General features: G+C 42.2%; 1 protein-coding gene across 1 annotated transcript in view; it reads right to left on the bottom strand.

Annotated features, from left to right (window-relative positions):
• Positions 1–22375, bottom strand: part of LOC144763945 (LIM homeobox transcription factor 1-alpha-like) — a 518887-nt gene that overhangs the window by 29459 nt on the left and 467053 nt on the right. Inside the window, exons 4-6 of the mRNA XM_078649994.1 lie at positions 14265–14497; positions 11647–11804; positions 802–879 (exon numbers count right to left, since the gene is read on the bottom strand). Of these exons, the coding sequence (XP_078506120.1) occupies positions 802–879; positions 11647–11804; positions 14265–14497 (469 nt within the window). The remainder of the gene's footprint in view (positions 1–801; positions 880–11646; positions 11805–14264; positions 14498–22375) is intronic.

The following is a 22375-nucleotide window of genomic DNA, read 5'->3' as shown; positions in this document are numbered from 1 at the left end:
CTCTGCTCACGAGTACAGAAGTAAAAGCTCCTTCACGCAAGGAACAGTCGCTGATTAATTCCCATCACATTTCTAAAAAGGAAATATCGATTTTTTATTGTGTTACTTGCTACATTTATTGGGGACTAATCTTACACAACCACACTCTAACCTGCCCCTGATTAATAATTTTAAGACCCTTTTATCTAACATATAGAAATTACCATCAGGATTTGAACCCAGTTAGTTGATGTCAGTACTCACACATCGACTTGAAAGAGCAGCCAGGTGTTTAGATAAAGAACTCAACATAGCATACTCTTATTTAAATATTTTTGAAATACATTTGGGGAAAAGACATATCCAACGGAATTCCATGTTAGAAACAATGTTCTCTTCAAACCATTTTGCCCATGTGTTTTTTAATGACTAAATAGTGCTTATAAGATTCTGTGCATGCTCTACACATGCTCCTCCCGGCCAGCCACCCATGCATTTGGAACAAAAAAGGACCCAGTAGAGGTCTATACTCTGGTTTTGAATAGAACCCCCAACACCAGTTCTGTGACAAACCAGTGGGACGTCCGACCCTCACACAACAGCATTATCATCTTCTGCCTGGGGCTGTAGGACCAGTACTCACTGGTTGCACATTGTTCCCTTCCTGGAAATCTAACTGTAGCCTGGAAGATTGCACCACATATGTGTTGTTCAGATTGCACAAGTTGGCATGACACCCCTAACCATGCATGCATCACCTAGCTCTGCGGTGGAATCCAAGCTGAATTCCATTGCTTCGAAGCAGTCCCCAAGCATACTAACCTTGGCTCTTTGATTCTGGAACCAAACCTGGACAACGCGGACAGTGAGGCCCGTCTCAGCTGCCAATGTCTCTCTCACCTACCAGAAGAAAAGAAAAATGTCACCATTTTGTCAAGCTAGGTCATTGTAAAAGGAACAAGCATCCAAAGTTGTACACACTTGCACCTTTTTTTGTTGTAATGTGCAGTAGCACCATGAATGTGCTATGATAAGAAAAGTTGTGCAATGCCTTGTTTTATTAATCAATCCAACAGGTCAAAATGTACTGCAATGGTCAAAATTACAACATGTAAATATGAGATATACACCTGAAACAATAGGGAGCATAGGTCACTGTAACAGAGGGGTTCCCATTATTGAGGCCCGTGATGGATGACTTTATAAAGAACAAGTGAACAGAGACGGACTAGCACAACAATTAGATCCGGGCACCAAAATGAGAATGACCCCATTTGTGAATTCAATAGCTAAAAAGTGGCCCATATATGCACACTGGGGCAGTTTTGAACTTGTGCTGTACAAGTGTTTTGTAAGGTATGGAAGACTGCATGCATTTGAGCTTGCAGCAGGCAATGCTTGTTTTAATATCAGGGAAATAAACAAAAAAATCCGGTCCATCATGTGATATAACGGGCCCACAAACAGCCAAAAAAAACGGACCCGCTCACTGACCTGTCAGACCAGCCCATCGGGCACTGCCTGGTAGCCTTGTAGGCCAGTCCGACCGTGCAAGTGAATTTATCAAAGCAAACCAGTAGATGGCAGACAATGAACAGCTTCTAAACCTAGTTATTCAAGTTTGAAACTATTTTAATGAGTATTTGTTCTCTTTCAGCTGCTGGGAACATAAAAAGCCTTGTAAACGAAACACTGAATATCCATTTCTTGTCATTACCACTGAAAATATTGGCTGATGCCTGTACGTCACTTTCAAGGAAGTGTGTGATATTGTGAAAAAAACATTAGTTGTTTAAAAGAACCCTCACTCACCAACCTGGTTGGTGACATGCTTCATCATCGGGGTCCCACCGGGAAGACCGAATGTCTCCCCGGTGTGCTGCGACACCTGTAATTACAGTGGAGCTGTTTTTTTTCAATTTTTGAAGTGATACGGTGATAGTGAATAGTGATGTTAAAAGGAAGCAAAATAGTTTCAAAAAATAATTTTAATATAGAAATATAGGAACTATAAGCAAATGTTAAAAATGCGTGAGGCGGACACGGGATGGTTATAATTAACAACTAATGGTTTTTTCACAATATCACACACTTCCTTGATTTCTTAATTTTTGGGTTGCAGTCACTAGCCCTTGTTTTGATTTGCGCCGATAGTCACTCCTTTGTTCTTGATTTATCTTTGTAAGGGGATGAGGAGTGCCTCCTAAACCCTGCCTCTCCTATTGTTAGATTATATACGTCATTTTCCCCAATACAAGCCTCTTCCCATTCCCAAGATTATGAAAACCGAAGTACTGCTCAAAGCATCCAGCCATCTTTGACTGGTGCATCACACCTCTACTGTGAATGCGCTGTCCAGTGGTATGCAGGAAACAGAAATATACGCCATGCTACATCTTATGTTCAGTAACTCCATATCCACTGATTGATAAATGTGTTCAATATTGTTATTCTTATAGTGTTTATTAATAAAATCTAAAACTATTTTTGAATTTCCCCCCGTTACGAGGCATTTCAGTCAAAATATTTCCAGTTTGATATGCAAGCTATGGGCTCATCTACAAAATACAGTTAATATGACGTGCAAATGTACATCAATGCTTGTGTTCATCCTTTCGAAATAGAAATGAAGGCTGTGGCCAACAAATCATTTCAGCCTCAGATAGCACCAGTCCTGATCGCACATGAGGGGAGTCAGTGGCAGAACGCAAGATGATGCCCCGCCCACTGCAGAATGTGATTAGGGGCCCTCGAGAAAGAAATAAAAAAGACTTACCTGCTAGTCACTGCAGCCTCTTCTTCTTTCTCGATGTTTTGCTGGCTCCCAGCAGCACCCAGGCCCGCTTAAGCCAATCACGATGCTGCTGTAACCACGGCAGCAGCCTTGTGATGTGTTTGAGTGCCGTGGTTCAGCGCTCCGACAGGGACAGGGAGCCTGGGCATGTTCTATACCCAGGCTGAATATGCAAAGTGCGCATGACTGGCCGGCCAAAGATGGCTCACCAAACCATTATGCACACTTCATGCAGCAACACTCACTCCTTCTCCCTTGATGTCACCGGAGCCTGGCCCGGCTCGCCCTGTCCTAACCTAGCTGCAAGATACTAAAAATAAAATGATAATACCGTCTGATATTATCATTTTCTTTCTTCTTTTACACTACTCCGAGAGCAATGGAGCGATGCTCCTCCACCTTAGCGGAGGAGCCGCCACTGGCTTAAATCACTAAGAGGAATGTATAGCTGGAGGAATGAGTGACTTGCAAGTTTTTCCACAGTTCTCACTTAGGTGAAAATCCTGCTGATGTCACTTCCAGATCTGGGTTGATTTTTTGGTGTTTCATGTAGTGAGAAGTAGCCATTACTTAAAAGGTCATTATCATTTGTAGCAGCCCAGCCACAGGCTATCTAACTATGCTCTAGACAGGCTCACAGGTGCCAACATCTTTGAAAAGATATTGAATGCGCAGGCACTGTGCAACACCAGTCTGGAATGAGGGGGTATTGAGTCGCGCTCCCTTGTAATCTGTAGTTATTGGAGCAAAATAGTGGTATTTTACATGTCCTTGACAATAGGAGAACCCTTCCCCATTATAGACACTGTGCTTGAAGGTTTGTCAGGACAGGTTAAGATCGTCACTTTTTTCCAATACAAGGACTTGTTAAGCAGTTATTATGAAGAGTGACTCTTTCCAGAACTCAGAGTCATGTGCAAAAGTCAATAAAGGATCAATGATCCATAAATCCAAGAGATAGGCTGTAATCCTAACACTTGAATTTATGGATCATTGATCCTTTATTGACTTTTGCACATGACTCTGGGTTATGGAAATAATAATAATAATACACATTTGTGAAGCGCGAACAATCACTCATAAGGGTCTCCAGGCGCTGGGACCTTCGTGACGATTAAGCAAGCTATTGCCCAGAGTCACATGGTGCTGGGCTAATCTGCCGCATGGAGATCGAACCGTGATCCCCAGATTCCAGCGTCAGTCGCCCTGGCCGCGGCACCACACCTCTCCCTGGAAAGAGTCACTCTTCATTAAAACCGCTTAATAAAACCTTGTATTGGAATTTGTTCTGGGGAAAAAGTGACAATCTTAACCTGTCCTGACAAACCTTCAAGCACTGTGCAAAACCAGCCTTGGTGGGGCACCTATTAAAAACGTTAACAGTCTCCACTAATTTTAAACATTGTAAGAGCTCTTTATAGAGTGGTGACTGTTGCCAGTGCTCTTGCATGTGCAGACAACTGAAGACATAGAAGGGGAGGGAGGGCCAAGACTGCCTGTTCCTCTCTTCGACCTGACCACCACAGCTAGATGGTCTTCAGAGAGGTGCATACCCATCCCTCCCTCTGAAGAGATGCACACAGACACATATGATGCTTCACATGGCATGAGAAGCTAATCATTTTCACTTGAGCCTGCTATCTTTCAGTGCACTAACACTGCCAAATTCTTATTCATTTAACCTCATCCATGCTGGTGACGAGCTGAGCTCGTCATGGAGTACAGTTGAGCTCCACTCATGACGAGCTGAGCTCGTCACGGCCGTTGGAACGTTCGCACGCGGGGCTAATTTCACCACTGTGCTGAACGTTCTAAAAACGGGTGCGGCCGTGACGAGCTCAGCTCGTCATGAGGGCAGCTCCGCTTTGCTTCATGACGAGCTCAGCTCTTCACCAGCATGGGGGCGCTGCGCGCGGCCCAAACCCCCGCACAGCGGGGGGGAACACCCCGCAGCGAAGGGGTTAATGTAAGGCACCCTGTTTTTATACAGAGTAGGTTATGCTTCTGATGTCTGGCTTTGACTTGTATTAAATGGTACAATAAAACAAAAAAGTAGAGCTCGTCTATGTTTTGTGATGTAATAAAACTTGCCTTGAGATGCTCCACCATTCATTTTATAGCTCTAACATATTTGGCAATGCTCAGTCCTTCAAATCTCAAATGGATTGTGTTCCTTAAAGACTTTAGTGTGAATAAAAGCTATGTTGATGAGTGAATGGATAGCCATCTTATTTGTGAAGATGGGTGGATGATGGAGAGTGTGGGAAAGAGTGAAGAAGATGTAGATGAATGGACTGAAGAGTGTGAGGCTGAACGAAGACGGCATAGATAGTGTTTGGGATGATTTAAGAGTGCGCAGATGAATGGGCAGAGAGTGTGGGGTGAATCCGTATTTGTAAAGCGCAAACTATTCACCCTTACAGGTCTGAAGGTACTGGGGGCCGTCATGGAAATTAATTAAGTGAGCTATTGCCCAGAGTCACATGGTGCTGAGCTGCCACTGGAGCTGGAGCTGGGGATCAAACCATGAACCCTGTGCTTCGAAGTCAGCTGCCGTGGCCACTGCACCACACCTTTCCATGTCGAATGAATGAAGACGTAGATGATGAATAGTTACACAGTGTTGGGATACTAAAGCGGGCGTGGATGGATACAGAGTGTGATAATGAACGAAAAAGTCGTAGGTGGTTAAAATGGGGGATAGAGGAATGTAGAGAGTATGGATGGTGATAAATGGGTGAGTGGATGATCTCAGTGGTAGGATGGATAGATAGATTGATGGACTCACTGATGGATGGATCTTAGTAGGCACATGGATGGATGGACACGTTGTGCTGTGATGACTCAATGGCCTATGATCCTATCAGTGGTAAGGTAATATGCTACCACATCATTACAAGGGTTGTTTGGCTTGTGCTACACAAGCCATATATACCACTTCCCTTCCTTTTAAAGGGCTCCTGCCGCTCAGATGTGTCAGATAAGAAGGTAGACTTTAGTTTAGACCTTGTAAGTGTTTTAAGGTCAGAATGAATATTTTAAAAAAATGTGAAATTACCAAAGAAGACGTGAAAGGCTTCCCCCGACTGCATAATGCTGAGCTATTACTTATTTCACTGGCTGCCAGAGCCATATTCTGGAAGCCAATGTAGATTCCTTGAATGTCCTAAGATAGGGTGACTACCTCTCCACTAATTACATGGACATGTTTAATCTAATGTCCACTGCTTTGCAGTGATAGTGCACTGTGTTGTGGATGTTGGCACACTGTGCCATTTGCAAGGGAGCATTACTCAGTTAGTGATGGTGTACTTTGCCACTGGTGTTGATGCACGGATCTATGGGTGACGGTGCAGTGTGTCCTGGGTTATAGTTGAATGTGCTGTGGGTAGTGGTGCACTGTTCTGTGAGTGATAGTGCATTGATTTGTATATGATGGTAAACTATGCCGTTGGTGGAAGTACACTATGCAGTGGCTAGTGGTGCACTCTCCAGAGCATATGGTGATGCACTGCTTGGTACTTCTCTGGTATGATGACTGAGGAGCGCATGTGTGGGATTTTGAAATTGTTGTCTGTGCTCCTTATCTATCTCTCATTCATGTTTATAGGTTAAGAAGTGTTCTTCCATCATTCTTGGTGAACATATTGTGTGTATGCTTGCTCAAAGGGGCTTTGGTACATTGACACACATACACACTATCTCTCTTATACGTGATGCAACTAATTACTCTACATTTCTCTCCCTCTCTGGTCTTTTACTACCTATGAGCTGGAAATCCACGTTTATCAACAGAGCACTATGTCTAGTACTGTCATTCGGGGTAAGAGTAACCATGTATATGGCCTAGTGTTGTGAATCACTGGGACTCTAGTACGCACTACACCAAATATATTATTCCTTTAAACCATTTTGTTCATTTCATCATGTCATAATGCCAAATTTATTGTATTTTCCAATATTCTTCATCAACATCATTAGTTAAATGATACAATGTTTTTCACAATAACATGAAATTATACATAACGCAATTATACTCTAAACACAGGTTTACAAACGAAAATTAAAGGGACAACTCAATGCATTTCGGGGCAAAAATGCCCCTTCGTCAGGGGTCTGGAAAAAAAGGGAAGATACAAACAAGGAGAATATTAATCATACAAGCTGAACAATATTGACTCTTATTGTGTCATCAAAATTTTACTTTATCAACGCTATTCGGGGTAAGAGGGCACAATCTTGTGGTAACTATCCCTTATGGCAGATGACAAATTTAGCAAATATTTACTAGTTTTAAATTTCTAAATAAGTACAGTTACATACAATGCTCAATACTGCTGTGTATTGTACCAATCAAAGAACATACATCTACGTTGACTTGTACTTGTGTCTGCAGTCTATTTACTTACTGTCATTACTGCTTTACTTACACAGATGTATACATAAAATTGTCCTTTTGTCCTGTATTTTGACCCTTTTATCGGTTGTGATTGTTATGCTTTTTCTCTTCTAGGCATTCTCATTTTTGCTTACACATGTTATCCATTTACAGGTGAATGTGCATGATTGATATGCAATGCACATTTATTTAATGTCACTTTTGCCCCTTGCAACATGATAATTGAGTCTGATCGAGAATATTCACAGAATTAGATCGGAGCTTGCTTTTTTCTTCCAAATGATTATATTAAGTTGTGAACAAAGTTCCATGGAAAGCTGATAACAATGTTTCTTGTTTGTTGTATTGTTCAAAGAACACCGCCTCACAGAATGAAAGTAAGTAAAAGGGCACCTGGCTGTTTTCTGCTACTCATTTATTTATTTGCAAAGTTTTATATAGCGCTGACTAGACCCGTGGGTATCAGAGCGCTTTACATGAGGATCAGTGAGTTACAGGTTCCATAATTACATAGACAAGTATAGACATAGGAAAAAAGAGAAAAAAATGAGATTACACAATAATGTGAGATTATTAGCGCGTACACACGTTTACTCATTTATCTTGAGACAAGCCTTGCTGAATTGCATTACTAACCCTTTCTGAAGGATATCGGGAGGCAGTTAGGCTTCACTTGCTGAGCATATCAGCCTTGCTAGGAACACAGATGAGAATAGAACACCTTTCTATTATATTGAACATTAAGACGTATTGTTCATACAGGTATGTTGGTGTGAACCATCTGAAACTCGAAATGTCTTCTTTTGGTACCAAGATAAATTTAGTATATAAAAAAATGAGGGTGGGATTGTTCTAAATAACACTGCCCATTTGATAGAGTATTTCTTGCTTTTTACCCTTTTACTATTCTCTTTCTCTTTATTGTAGTAACAGTTCATATTGCGGACACTAGGATAGGAATTTGATTTTAACGATACATCTTTAAAATGTACCATGGTTTCCTAGTTTTCTTGAATGTGCTCTTCCTTAATGAAAGGGGGTTTTAAGTTCTACTCTCTATCCCTGTGATTTCACAGAGGATTGATTGTTAACTGAAACACATCTCATTCAAATACTATGCAGTGAGTTGTGGGGGGGTTACAGCCCGATTTGTTTCTGTTTCTGGCTGGCATATTGACTAAGTCCTTAGTTCCAGGGAATCTAGAAACCCTAATTATGGGCTGTGTTCTAGAAAATGTATCTGTCCTGCAATTGTAAAGTCTCTGCCCAGAATTTACCACCATTGCAGGTGGTCGCTCTATCCATACTTTGTAATACTTGGTAATCGTTTTTGCGCTGCTAATGACAATCTCAGGTACCTAAGTTTGAATAGAAAGGAGGAAAACTCCTGCACTGTAAAGATTCATTTAACTTTGAATTTGGTTTTCATTTTAGGAGTGTGCATTATATTTTATATGCAGTTACTTCTAGTTACAGAATATGTTGTTCTGGGTCTGACCCTGCCCAGATGCACTGACTCTACCCTACCCTACTTGTGCTGAGGATCACAGTTCCCATACTTTTATCTTGCACTTCGATTGCTAATAACATAAATGTTAATCGCACTTCTGTGAGTAAACATGAGTGATTACAGTTCTGGTACGGTCGTGGGCCAAGTTTGCACTGTTCCAACAAAACAGTGTAAACAAACAAAAATGCTAAAAATGTGGCTACTAAGAAAATCGCAGATAATGCCTCATGTGTGATTATCCCATTTGCATATTTTAAAAAGAGGGATCCAAGAATAGGCAATGTCGATGAGGTTCACAAACACAGAGGAGCCAAACCTGCAAAAAAGATAGGTACTTTCCAAAGACTGGAGCTATTCCTTCCTCCAGCTGTCCTTCCCTCCTAAACTATAACTTTCTGGACCAGCAACAGAGTAGGAAAACATGTGCCTAACATGGCTCAAAAAATACAAGTAAAATGTTAAAAAGTAGTTTTTAATGAGCATACCTAGGCCATTTTGTACATGCGCAAGACGAGACGTGAATTGCACGTACTCCACTGAAACAGGTATCTTTTTTCAGCGTTCTCATAGATTTCCATGCACAGCCTGCACAATACACATTAGGGGCTTAATTACTAGTCTGGTGGGCCTCAGACCGCCAGACTTGTGGTGGGGCGGCAGTGGCGATCTTCCATCTGCCACATTACGACCTTGGTGGTCGTGCCACCATGGGACCGCCAACTCCGCCAGGGAACCGCCATTCACTGGTGGTGGTGCGGCAGTCTTGAGGCAGTTACATGCCTGACAGGACTGCAGCAATCCTGCCAAGCATATTACGACTTTACTCACCGCAGCACATTTGATGTAGGTCTTTCCTCCATGAAAACAGCGGTGGTGAGACCTTGTGTCTCACTCCATGTGGATGCACACAGGGCATGCACCCCCAGTTCCAGCACCGGATGGACTTCAGAGTCCATGCGTGCTGGAACTTCCTTTGATGTTCCCATTGCGGTGCCTTTTTCATGGGCACAGCCATGGGAACACCAAAGGAACCACCAGCCATTGACTAAAAAAGTAATTATATGGCAGGTGGTTCTCATGCGGGTTTGGGGCAACGGCAGTGGGGCGATCCTGCTGCCGCACCGCCAAACTCGTAATCGGGCCCTTAGTGTACAGTGAATGTTACCATTATTGGAAATACACACAATAAGAGCTTTTGCGATGCAGATATGTTATGTGACCATCAAGATATTGACTATTTTATGGAAGGAGCCAAAAATTATTTAGCTAAGTACAAAATGTGATAGGTGATGTACTCGGAGCTTTTGTCATCCAGTGGTGCTTGGCACAGACAGAAGCATATGGAACTTCTGAGAGCAGAACATCCTTGTTTGGGAAGAGACTAGCACTTAAAGGAAAAAATATTAAAGGTTTGGTCAAAATCTCATTGTCGTAAATTTAAGCCCCCTCCAGTGTTTGCGCTGATTGCACTCTTGCACGTACGGTTATAGGTGCTGCGATTGGCAGCTTTGAATTTGTTTTCTTTGTTTTTCTTCCCCCATGTCATGTTTTTGTATGCTGTAAAACTGCAAATGCTGAAAAATGTACTAAAATCAAAAAAAGGTTTGGTAAATGTATGACAATAAATTACTCATGAATGGCAACTTGGGGTGACCATTGCTTTCTCTATACTGTTGCCCAATACTCTTGTCTATGATCTACTCAAACTGAACATCTAGATTTGAAAAGAAAGGATGATTTAACATTTTGCTAATTGATCAGCTGATATTAGTAATTATCCCTTACTGCTTATTAACGTGCTGCATCATTTATTGTATGTATTTAAAATCGTCGCGTTTTTAATAAAATAATTTTGAAAAGTGTGCAATGGCTTATCTGCGTGCAAAGTCATTCCCTGTGATGTCTGTGGGATTACAGTTGTGATCTACTTCTGCTACCCCATAGTTTTGGAGAAATTACACCTTTAAAATAATATGTACATGCTTCAGAGTTCTTATGGGACTAACTTGTGGGGGGCATATATGTGACCGTGGACAAAAGGCAACATGCCTTGTAGCATGATTTGGGGCCAATTCTTTTAAAAGGCATAGAATGACCATTACCGGGGTTCAAATGTCTTGTGACGTAATGTCCTGTGCTCTCTTTGAGTTTTCAGTGCCTGTGGTGTAACTTTTGCTTTCCCTAAGATTTTTGTGAAATGATACCGTTGATTCACCAATAAAAAATGTAATAAATAGTGCAGGTGGAGTTTTTGTTCTTTACCTGAAAGTTCTTTTACGTTTTTATTGTAATGCACTAACATTTGCAGTGACCCGCCTGGAAAGTTGTGCCAGGCCCAGATTTCGTAGTATACTACTGGAAATTCTTTGGAACAATTCCTGTGGGCTCCAATTCCTAGCGGAATTGTACATAGTTTAGAATGCTGAACAGCTGGATTAGCCCCCCATGCCCTCTGCAAATTTCTTTCTTTTCTCTCAGGGTCAAACTTTTTCCCGATGTAGAAAGTTCTTCCCATCGACCCCCAACAAATATGGGTGTTGTCTGTTCCCCATCTCATCCAGGAAGAGAGTTACTCGAATCATTGGCTGGAGTAAATCTCTGACCATTTACATGGAGGAAAGGGGTTAGGCTGCAGTTTGGGAATGCCCACAGAACCACATGTTTGGATTGCCCTCCCCTGAGTGGGATTTACTAGTGCTGATTTCTCCACAATCTAGGCAGCGGAATCCATAGTAGAAAATGCATGTATGCCCACCAGCAATCCCTTTGTGAATTACTGGCAGGGGTATGTGTGATATTTCCAATTTTCAGCTATAAACATATGTTTGGGTGACAATACCTTTATGAATAGACCTCTGCATGCATGTTTCAGAGGTGAAGTGCTTAATGTAATTGCCAGGGAACTATGGATCCCACATACGTGACCTTCACAGTTCCGAACGTTGCTGTCTTTAGGTTCCTCACCTTTCGGCAGGGCTTGGAGGACACCTCGAATGACGCCTTGAATGCCCGCCGCTGCTGTGTGGTCAGGATTGTCCGCGGCCGCTTCGATCGTTTATGGTCTTTACTGTCATCGCCCCCTTTGCCTTGAGAGTGGCTGCCATCCTCATCTTCACTTTTAACTGTAAAAGAGAAAGGATATGACGTAGTTACCTCCATGTTGTGATGCAGGAACAATTCAGCAAAGCACAATATGGAGGGCCAGTTCATGCTTCTTTTTAATACAGTAATGATAGAACCAATAACCAATATATTGTATAGTCATATAAAACTGGTTCGCTGTTTGACTTTACAAATTGTCAAACGTCACCTTTGAATATCAGAAAAAATAACTATTTCTTTCTACACCAGGGGTTTCCATATTTTTTCACCATAGCCACATAAAACAAAAGTGCATTCCACAAATCTACACAGTAGATAACTATACAGCCAGAGGTTATCCCTAATTTCTGTTATGAATCTATACCTCCTAATCCCATGTTGGCCCTCCTTATGATTCTGGCTCACCCTGGCTTCCTTTACCTCTACTTGTGACCAGTGATTAAAGTTGGACTGGTCTGCATTAAATTCAGGAAGCTTTCTGGAAGACCTTTTCTTTTGAATATAATAATCTGGGGCAGAACTTAGCATGTGAATGACTCTGTCAGAACTCTTTTAGCCTTTTGCATGTGTAGGTATCAGTGCTTAATTTGAGCCAGTGGTTTCCAGTGCTCAGCATCGACACATAATTTCCAGCACTGGCACTAGTATCAGTCCACCATATGATGACACTGTCTGTCTAATTTTGAGATAAGCACAGTGTCTGATCATTAAATATACATTAAAAATTACATTTCAGACTATTCCACACATAGCTTTGGGTGTCCTGGAATAATCTAAATTGTCAGACTTGTAGGAGTAGGATGGTCAGTAGTTGTGTTGGCAGGGCTATTGGCAGCACTGGCAGGGGCAATGGGTGGTTCAGGCTGCCGTGGCCTCTGCAGAGCAGTACTGGAACTTAATTTGTTTCACATTAAGCACTGGTAGGTAAACCATCTTCTGAGTTCACAACAAAACGTATTCAAGTACAGAGACGCCTGCCGAGGGAAATAGCAGTCATACAATCACAATGTATGTACATCGACTTTGGTAGGTGTAACTAACAATTCTGAAAATTCTACCAGAAAGGAGGATTTTCAGCTGACATCAGCGTGGTACCAAGGGTGGTAACATAGCTGTTCCCAAGAAGGAGGTAATGAGGGATTGTGGAGTTCGCTGACACCACCAAAATTCATAACTTTTGAGTATTTACAAACCTTCCCAATGAGTGTCACACTTAGGGGCCGATTCCGATGTCGGACGGATCTGAGTCCGTCCGACATCGGCCAGGAGCTGTAACCGACCGACTTGCTGCATTCATATACTTTGCAATACAAGCATGCATTCCGAGTGGAATGCATGCCTGCATTGCTGAAAGTAGGGTGCAGTTCATCCCTGCACCCTGTGGCCGGCACCACAAGGTGCCTGCCACCGGGTGCAGGGATCAACGGAGGGGCACCATAGGTGCCCCCAGGCTGCCATCCGGAAGCCTCACACCAATGGGTGCCCTGCGGGGGCCCCCAGAGACAGCTTCCGACTGCCTTTTCGTGCGGAACACACCGGCACGAAAAGGCAGTGAAAAGCTGCCATCGTACTCTCTCTGTCATAAAGAGGCGACCGGGGGAGTACTGAGGGATTTCCGGGCTGCGGACAGGCTGTCATCCACAATCCGGAGATCTGAATCGGATTCCTTTCCGACCGAGCCCATCAGAATGGCTCGGTCAGAAAGGAATCCGGCCCACACATTCCGGGTCGGTCGGAAGGGCTCCGACCATCGCTCGGAGCCCTTCCGGCCGAAATCGGAATCGGCCCCTAGATGTTCACACTGTCTGTACCTACTCAAGAAAGGCTGGGATAACTGTGAGTATTGAATGTGAAAAACAGACAAACTCACCATATTTAATGGGGGTGTAGTGCTGGGGTCTATGATGTAGGCTCTGGTAGGCCAGCTATGGACTAGATTATCAGGATAGCACAAATGATATATTTAAATGCAAGGAATCTAAATGGAACTCGATTATAAATTGGTGATCCTGAAAATGTAGTTTGGATCTGGCACTCTTTGACCAACTTTGGACACGTTCTGTAGGAGAAATAGAGTTCTCAAGTGAAAAAGAAACCATGTAAGTGATTGTAAACCAGCAGAATTTCCACTGGCCGAAAATCTACCAGTTTATAGTTAGATGCAGAAACAAAATGTACTGTTTTAATAGATTTCCAAGAAAATATTCTTGTATTGTTGACAGTACCATGAAAAGAGTACATTTATAAAAGTTGCAGGTGCAAGGTTTTGAATCTCAGTTGCGGTTTTCTTTTCAAATCAATCCCTTCACAACTTCACACAATTTTCTATCCACTTTACAAGTGTGAAGTGAGGTTTGGAAATGAAACACCAATTCAATGTTAGCCATCATGACAAGATGATAAGACATCAAGGGAAGTGATTGCAATTCCTCATTTGGCATGGAAAGGCGGAACTCAAAGCTGAGGTTGGACTTCATTACCCGATTCCGTGGGGGTTGGACTGATGGCCGACAGCATCTCCTTTTCTTTTTCATAGTCACTCCGGCAGAGGAGCTGCCCTTCCTTCAGCACAAACTCGTCTCCCCGCTGCAATCGTCGCTCGCACTCGCAGCAATAGAAACAGTTCACGTGGTAGACGTTGTCCAGGACCCGCATGATAAACTCAGATGGGTTGATCACCTTCAGACAGCTGCTGCACTTCGTTGCAAAAAGTCTAGCAGGAAGGAAGCAACACACAAGAACCAATTAGTCCAGCACTTTCTTTTTTTAATGCTAAGAGTAGGCAATATTTGAGGATCAGCGATTTCAAGATTCCCAACTTTTCATTCTGCATGGCTCAGTTTTTAGCCAGTACACATTACCACCTTGGTATGGACTCCCTACTTGTAATTGAAGGCCAAGAAAGCTAAGGCACCTTTCCATTTGTGAAATGTCTTTAACTTCATAAACAACAAAATACCTCTGTGCATGGGTCTGGTCTTTGAGAAACTTATAGAAAGAGCAGTCTTATCCCAGATCTCAAATTTCATGGAAACAAAGATGCTACTGTATGACCAACAAAACAGGCTTCTACCCAGGAAGAAGTACTGAATCAGCGGCTATCTCCTTCTGGACCATTTGAGAACAACTGTAGATAGAAACAAGCTTGCAGCACTACTACCTATTAGCAACTACCAGCACTGTGCATCATGGAATGATAGTACAAAAGCTAAAAGAAATTGACATTGATGGCAACGTCTTCCCCTGGATCCGCTCCTCCCTGATGCACAGAACGAGCATTATCTCTGTACCCCCTTTAATTTCGAAACTAGACAGTCTCACGACATGAATAATTTAAGGCCAGTCATCGTGCCACTCATTTTTAGTGTATGCATCAGCCCACTCCAGGAACTCATCAAATCTTTTCAACTCATATGTTACAAGTAAGCTGATGACATCTAAATAATCATTAAACTGGAAAAACCTAATAACCTTTACATTTCAACAAGTTGCCTAATAGCTGTGGATCACTGGATGATAACTAACCACCTTAAATTCAATGCACCTAAAACTGAGACACTAACATGCCGAGACTGAAAAAACAATGGCACATTGACAACCTGCCAAAAAAACAGAAACCCCACAAGTATTTTCAATAGAAGTAAACAACCTTGGAACTATCATGGAATGGGGGCTGGTTTTCTAAAGATGAAGCTTAAGAAATTCTCCCAGAAAAGGAGAATACATTTGCCCCCAACTAATCATACCACCCAAGAAGACGAAAACCAACAGTGGCACATCCTTTTCTATCAAACCAAGTAAGTTGTGGGTCTCAGTTCCGGCTAAGATCCACAAAGTTAGTATAGGGCTTTGGGGGGGGGGGCGGCCGACCAACAGGGGGGTTTTGGGCCAGGGGGTGCAGCCAGAGCCCAATTGGGTTTGTTTGGGCTACACTTGGGCTGGTCTTGGGCTGGGCTTGGGCTGGTCTTGGGCTGGGGGGGTTTTTAACCGGCCATTTTGTGACACCAGCCACCATTTTGGTGGGGTGTCACGACAGCCGGTTGGGGACCAGGCAGGGAAAGAGAAGTTTGTCCCGCCCTCCCGCCCCAATTTTCACTGTTTTTCCAGGGAGGTGGGGGGTCTGTTTGTCCTTTTGGGTGTAGGACTATGGGCATTTTGTCCTTTGGATTGGGTGGTTTTGTTGGGAACAGGTGCATCAGGTGGGGAAACATGTACATTTGGTTGTCGTTTGAAGCATGTGCTGGTGGTGTGTATGATTTATTGTTTCTGGTGGGCGTTTTTCCTGGGTAATAGTTGGTAGAGCTGTTTACAGTTACAGTTTATTGGTTGCAAAATGTCACTTTGGGAGCACCCAGGAAGGGGAAGTAGCACAGGAAGGTTACATAGATAGTTATTTTAGGAAATTATAAGAAGTTACAAGTTTATCGGGGAAGCAAGGAGGACAGATTTGGGGGTTTAGAAACGGTTGCCAAGGGGAAAACTTTAGGGGAGGGGGTGGGGGTAAGGCAGGAGGAAAATATTTAGTGAGGTTTAGTTTTGTACGGCACAGGCCAAGGAAAATGATTGTAAGATGCACCTGTCTTCAATAAAGCTGCCTTTTTTACACCTAACAAGTTGGTTGGTTGTCTGTGCTGTACCCCCCTTTTGGCCCAAAATGCATGAATTGCTTTCCTAACTTTCGGCAGTATGCTTTTAACCCGAATGCATGGAATTTAACAGCCAGCTATAGGAATTTGCAGACACCTCCACCAAGGTTCATGATAAAAACACTATAAACTGCATGACACTGAAAGAAAATAGCATGAGTATGTGTAAACTCTTATACTTTACTTAATTACTAACATGTGTATCCCGCAGCCTAGAGTGTTATATAATGTCAGTACAAAACAAAACAATTATTGTCCATGAGTGAATGTTAGAATACCCACACCAAAAGTATCCTCTGACATACATATAGTGTCCTAAGAATCTTCAACAAAAATGGATTCTTTTGGGGAAGATTTTCTATTATTTTATCCAGTGTGGCAATTTTGGTAAACAATATAGTAGACACAGTATTTCTGTCCATGTTTTGGCCACTATATTCAGCTGCCACACCATACATGAGTGGCTCATTAGGTCCAGGTTTTCTCTATGCGTTCTGGAATGGGTAACCCTGATATTACAATATGGTCAACTGGGCTACAAACTGGTACTGAGAAACATGTCAGCTCTCAGGAGTCAGTCTTTATAAGTGTATAACCTTTATTATTTTGTTAGCTTGCTGGAAAACAGAAGTCGCATATTTAGGTAGTTGTCATATAATTGAATTTATGTTTTTTAAGTAAGGGAGGTCAGACTTGTATGAAGTCGATCTGATTCACCCTTTGGTTGAAAGTCTGAAATGTACTGAACTAGGCTTACATCTGTGTTTTAAGTATATTTCTCACTTTCCTAGACTCCTCAGAGAATTCGTGGAGTATGCTTGGGGAGCTGATCCTTTCACAAATTATTGTGAGTACTCACTTGTGTATCTATCCACACACAAAAGGTATATGCAGCTATATCCACGTGTTGAAATGCATACAAAGTGAATTTGGTCCTGCTTTTTTTGTTCAAATACCTGTCTCTGTGAAACAACTCTGTATCCTAATCCCCATCAATTTTTGGGAGATTCATTGCTTTAACTAAAATGCACTTGAAATGTGTGTGCCTTATGAAAAGCCACTTTCACGTCTATGGATGGAACTCAATACACTTTAGGTTGATGTAATGTTTGAATCTAGGAAATGAACATGCATTTCTGTTTTGTTATCCATTTTGTAAAATCCTGCAAGTCTTATTAATTCAGATCAGCTTTTTATGTATTTCCTACCAGTGAGTTTTTAACATTGTGTGTTTTAATCTAATTTGCGTATCAATTATTGAAACTACCCAGACATAAAATCTAATGTTGAATCTAGTCTTAACTTTTTAATACAGTTTTTATTCATTTAATTGTATAACTTTTCAGCAAATACTGTTCTAACAAGGCTCGTTATGCTCATCATATGATACTTCCCTACATTTAAGCTGATCTTTATGTTATGATGCTTCTCGATATGAATTTATATCATATGATTTTATGAATGGTCTCCTGTTATAATTCGCAATAGATCTTCTTTGACTTGGCTGCTGATTCAAACGTCTATTAAAATGGGTGGTGGGATCTGAAGTTAGGCTTTAGCTTTTGGATGAGGTTCCATATTAGAAACAATAAAATAATAAGACAGTGGGTGCCCTTGCATTTGTCTCCTTTTGCAGGGAGGAGGCTATACATTCCTAACTAAAGAAAGGTCCCTAGACATGAAGGTGGTTCATGCCATCAAAGATGGAGATTAGATATGTCTGATTATTGAATATTACAATTGTTTAAGAAAACAGCAAGGCAAGTTCCTGCCCAAAGAAAGAAGAATGCCAGCCTAATGCTGCCCAGCAAGATGGATTTCACTTCATTTAGTGATGTTGGAACGCAAGGGGTCCTGGTTTTCAAGTGAGCTAAGCTGGTGGAGCCTTGTACGGAACTGATAGCGGGTTTTATGTAGCGAATGGTGCCAAAGTCTGTAGGAGTTTTCATTCCATTGCAAGATGCACAATTCTCACTGCCTAGCAGGATTTGTGCACGGAAATCTTAGTGAATGTTCCTCTATTTGGGAAGCACCAGACATAGCCCTGCCACCAATCCTTCTTCGCCCATCTGTACAAAGTCCCTCAACAGACAAGGGTTGGATGGTTTCAGGGTGCATATGCCTCTTTTTTCACAAATCTTCTGTAGTTAAATTATTTTTGACTTTGTGAGCATTTCGTAGAAAAAAGACCATAATGCAAAAGATACGTTGGGAGTTACCTTGAGAAACTTGCCTAGTGGGATATTTGGGATGTAAAAGGGAGGTGGTTGGACTTCTGCCTGGGCTGTACACAATCGCTAACAAAAATGTCCAGAAATCAAATTGTATCTGAAACATATGGCCACTTAGCTTCTGTCTCTTGCAACTGACACCCAGGTCAGGATGGCATTTACCAAAGTGGACACGTTCCTGCAGACAACAAAACTGAGAATGCCCACTTGTGTGACAGAAGTAGGAAAGTGTGTCATTAGTATCAATACTTTAATTCAACATTGTGACATTTGAGATCTGCTTGCCTTTGCATAGCAAGGTTCCACTCCTGCTAATGTTCAAACCTTATAGGCAAGTATTTTGAAGCGTTTTGAAACAGGAAGGAATCAAGAATGTGATTTCGAAGAAGGAAGTAGTTATTTCCTTTACTATATATGGTTTGTTTCAACATGTGTTGCTCTGTTTTGATCCTCTTTGTTTTTTATGAATCCCAAGTAATGAGTATTTTGCCTCCTTTGCTCTGAATTAATTTTATAATGACCAGCGCCGTTCCCCAAAATTAATGAGGCAGGCCTTATCCTCCTCACTTTTTTGACCAGCAAACATTTGGAGCACTATAATGGGAAGGAGCCCTGACCCTATCTTATAGCTGGCTGCTGGGGAGCAGCAGACACACTGTCTGAGAGTGCGAGAAACCGGCCTTCTTGTATTTCCACTGTCCTTTCCAGAAATAGAAGAAGGGCTACAGATACACTGAGTAGTGAATAATCAGTGTATTGACTGACTGCCCTTCTGTTCCCATGACCTTAGTGGAAATAAAAGAGGAACTAATCTGCTGTGCCCTGCTGCTCTGCAGACCAGGACTATGAAGGAGGTGGCAAAGTCCCTGATATGAGTTGCTGGTGCCCTCTGGCAACCAACACCACAACTATAAGTGCTGATATGACCAGAGACTTGATTGAGAGGTACATCAATAGGATCAGGATTTATGACAAATGTTAAGCAAGAATTTTTTAATAAATTGGCAAAAACTGTGTATCAGGTATTGTATTAAAACAAGCTAATTATCCAGCATTCACAAAGCTTCTGATTCTCCAATTACTTCTAGACCATGGAGCAACAAGTGAAGTATTCCACCAAATATAGTGTTTAAAACATGTTGATTATTTGAAATGTAAAGATTGTAATGTGTAATTATTTGTTGAGGTCAACTATGCCTTAAAAAGTAATTACTTAAAGTAACAATGTTATTCCACAACAATGGCCTGCCCATTCAAGATCCCAAGGACTGTGTTACCTTTGAAATATTTGGCGATGAAGACAATTGAAAATTCATGTGATAATTAAGGATTCATAAAAGCAAAATAGAGAAAAAAATTATAACAAATAAATAATTTTCAAAATGTAAGTGGTATCCTGTGGGGTGTGAAGACATGGCAATGTTGGGGGAACAGAGGTTATCCTCGATATCCCATTAGAACACTCTTGGCCAATTAACAGCACAATAATTAAACAGAATATCGCACTTCACACATAAACGGCACGATCACTCTCAATAAAGAAAATAAACACTGTGGTGAACTGAAGAGTTCGTCCCGATTACCAGAACTTTCTCTGCCAATTAAGAAATTCTATAAACATACAGCCATTTTCATTGAAAAGAACAAATACTGCTGATAAATAGAACAATTAATCAGGTGAATAGAATATTCACTGCTGATGAAAATAACACTTTCTGCTAATGAACAACATAATATTTGTTGCTGGAGAGAGCTCCCCATGCCAGTGAACAGACAAAACACCACCATTAAAAAGAACACTTTCCTGGGGGCGAGGCTTAGCGCCTGACGGAGATGGCGGCTCCCGTGTAGGGCTCCTCGGCGGGACCGGGCGGCTGCCTCTTCTTCGTGCTGCCTCACCGCCGCGTTTCTTCTGGCAAACGTCGGAACACCTGCTGAATGGCCTCGGACTTCTCCGGCCCATTTTGAAGCGAAACTCACCGTGTTTGCAGCAATGTGAGTCTTCTTCTTCTGTCGCTATATCGCGACCGCCATTTTGTTTTTCCTCGCGACGCTGAGGTGCCGATTTTTCTTAGCTCAAATGAGCTGCTGTGGTTTTTTGGACTCTTTAATGCCTTTCTTCCTGCTTCCCTGCTGCATTCTGACATAATATGAGTTACTGTGCCCGTTTATCGCACTATTGACTTTGCCTGCAGTGACTGCAATTTTGAGGCCGCCATTTTGCGCCTCTTCTTCCTCCTCATCGCATTTTTTGGCCACCTCTTTGTTTTTTCTCTACATGGGCAGGTCTAAAGGCTCTCTCTCCACAGTAACTCCAACTAAGCATATTTTTATTAAAAACTCGAAAGTTTTTACCCAATTTTCACGCCTACAAGACTCTCTTCTCCCGTCTGACGACATGGCAGCTTCTGAAACTGTGTCAGCGCCTTCGGGGAAATCTCTCACCAAACGTCTTAGACAGAATTCATCTTCTCCACCGAAATCCTCTTTGCCTGTTTCAATGGAGGTGTTGTTAGAGGAAATTAGGGCATTACGTCCCTTTATGGAGGAAACTAATTCCAAATTGGAGGATACCAATGCTAAGCTGCAAGTTCTCACTGATACTTGGTCTCAACTTGATACCAGAGTCTCAGCAGTTGAACAGTCCATTTCCTCCATCACGGACACTTGCTCTAAAATTTCTCCTCTTCAAGCTCAAGTCTCTCTGCTTCAGCGCCACGTGGAGGAGTTGGAAAATCATAACAGGCGTAACAACCTCCGCATTTACGGACTTGAGGAAGGACAGGAGGGGTCTGATCCAATCACATTCTTTAAATCCTTAATTCCTAAGGTTCTTCGTATGCCAGAGGGCACTGTTCTTAACATCCAGAGAGCACATAGGCTGGGTCGCCCGGCTTCATCTACTGCTCCCTCACCAAAACCTAGAGGGGTAATCCTGTATTTCTTGGAATACACAGATCTATTGAAGGTCCTTTCTGCTGCCAAATCCTCTCAACGTGTTACTTGGTCTGGATCCACTTTATTCTTCGCCCAGGATTACGCCAAGGCTACTGCGAATCGGAGGAAGGCCTTTCTCAACTTGAGACCTGCTCTTCGTACAATGGGCGCTCAGTATGGTCTTTTCCACCCCTGCCTTTTTAAGGTTACTTTTAACAACAGGACCACTACGTACGAAGACCCGCTTCGTCTCCAGAGTTTCATAAATGCTCATCATACCAACTCCATGGACGCTTCCTCCTCCAGTGTTGGCTGATTCCTTTTTATATGTTTCCCTCCTTTGGTCGTTGTCGCAGTATTCCATGTCTTGATGGTTGAATATTGTATACTCTAAATTCTTCCTGTATCGTTATTGTTTGACTTTTATTGAATATTATGTGTTCTGACCTTCTCTGTACCGTTTTGTTTGACTACGAGTTTTCATATTGTGTTTATATTTTCTCCCACAGCTTTTTCACTTTTTTTGATGTGATGCCTCCCGGCCCTCCGTCTTGTCCGTTTCCGGCTGTGCCAGCCGTCCCGTCTGGTTCTTCCCCCCCCTCGTATCCTTGGATTTTCTCTTTGTAGGTATGTTCTTCTCCCTTGTATTCCTTTGGTTGTTTTTCTGTAGGTTGTACTCTTTACATCTTTCCCTATCTTTTGCCTGCACTTCTTTTCTAATATTTTTGTCCTCCTCTCAGACTTTCTCTCCTTCTCATCTTCCTCTTTTTCTACTCC

The sequence above is a fragment of the Lissotriton helveticus genome, chromosome 1_1, assembly GCF_964261635.1.
Source record: "Lissotriton helveticus chromosome 1_1, aLisHel1.1, whole genome shotgun sequence".
Taxonomy (NCBI): domain Eukaryota; kingdom Metazoa; phylum Chordata; class Amphibia; order Caudata; family Salamandridae; genus Lissotriton; species Lissotriton helveticus.
This window is presented reverse-complemented; position numbering and strand designations above follow the sequence as displayed.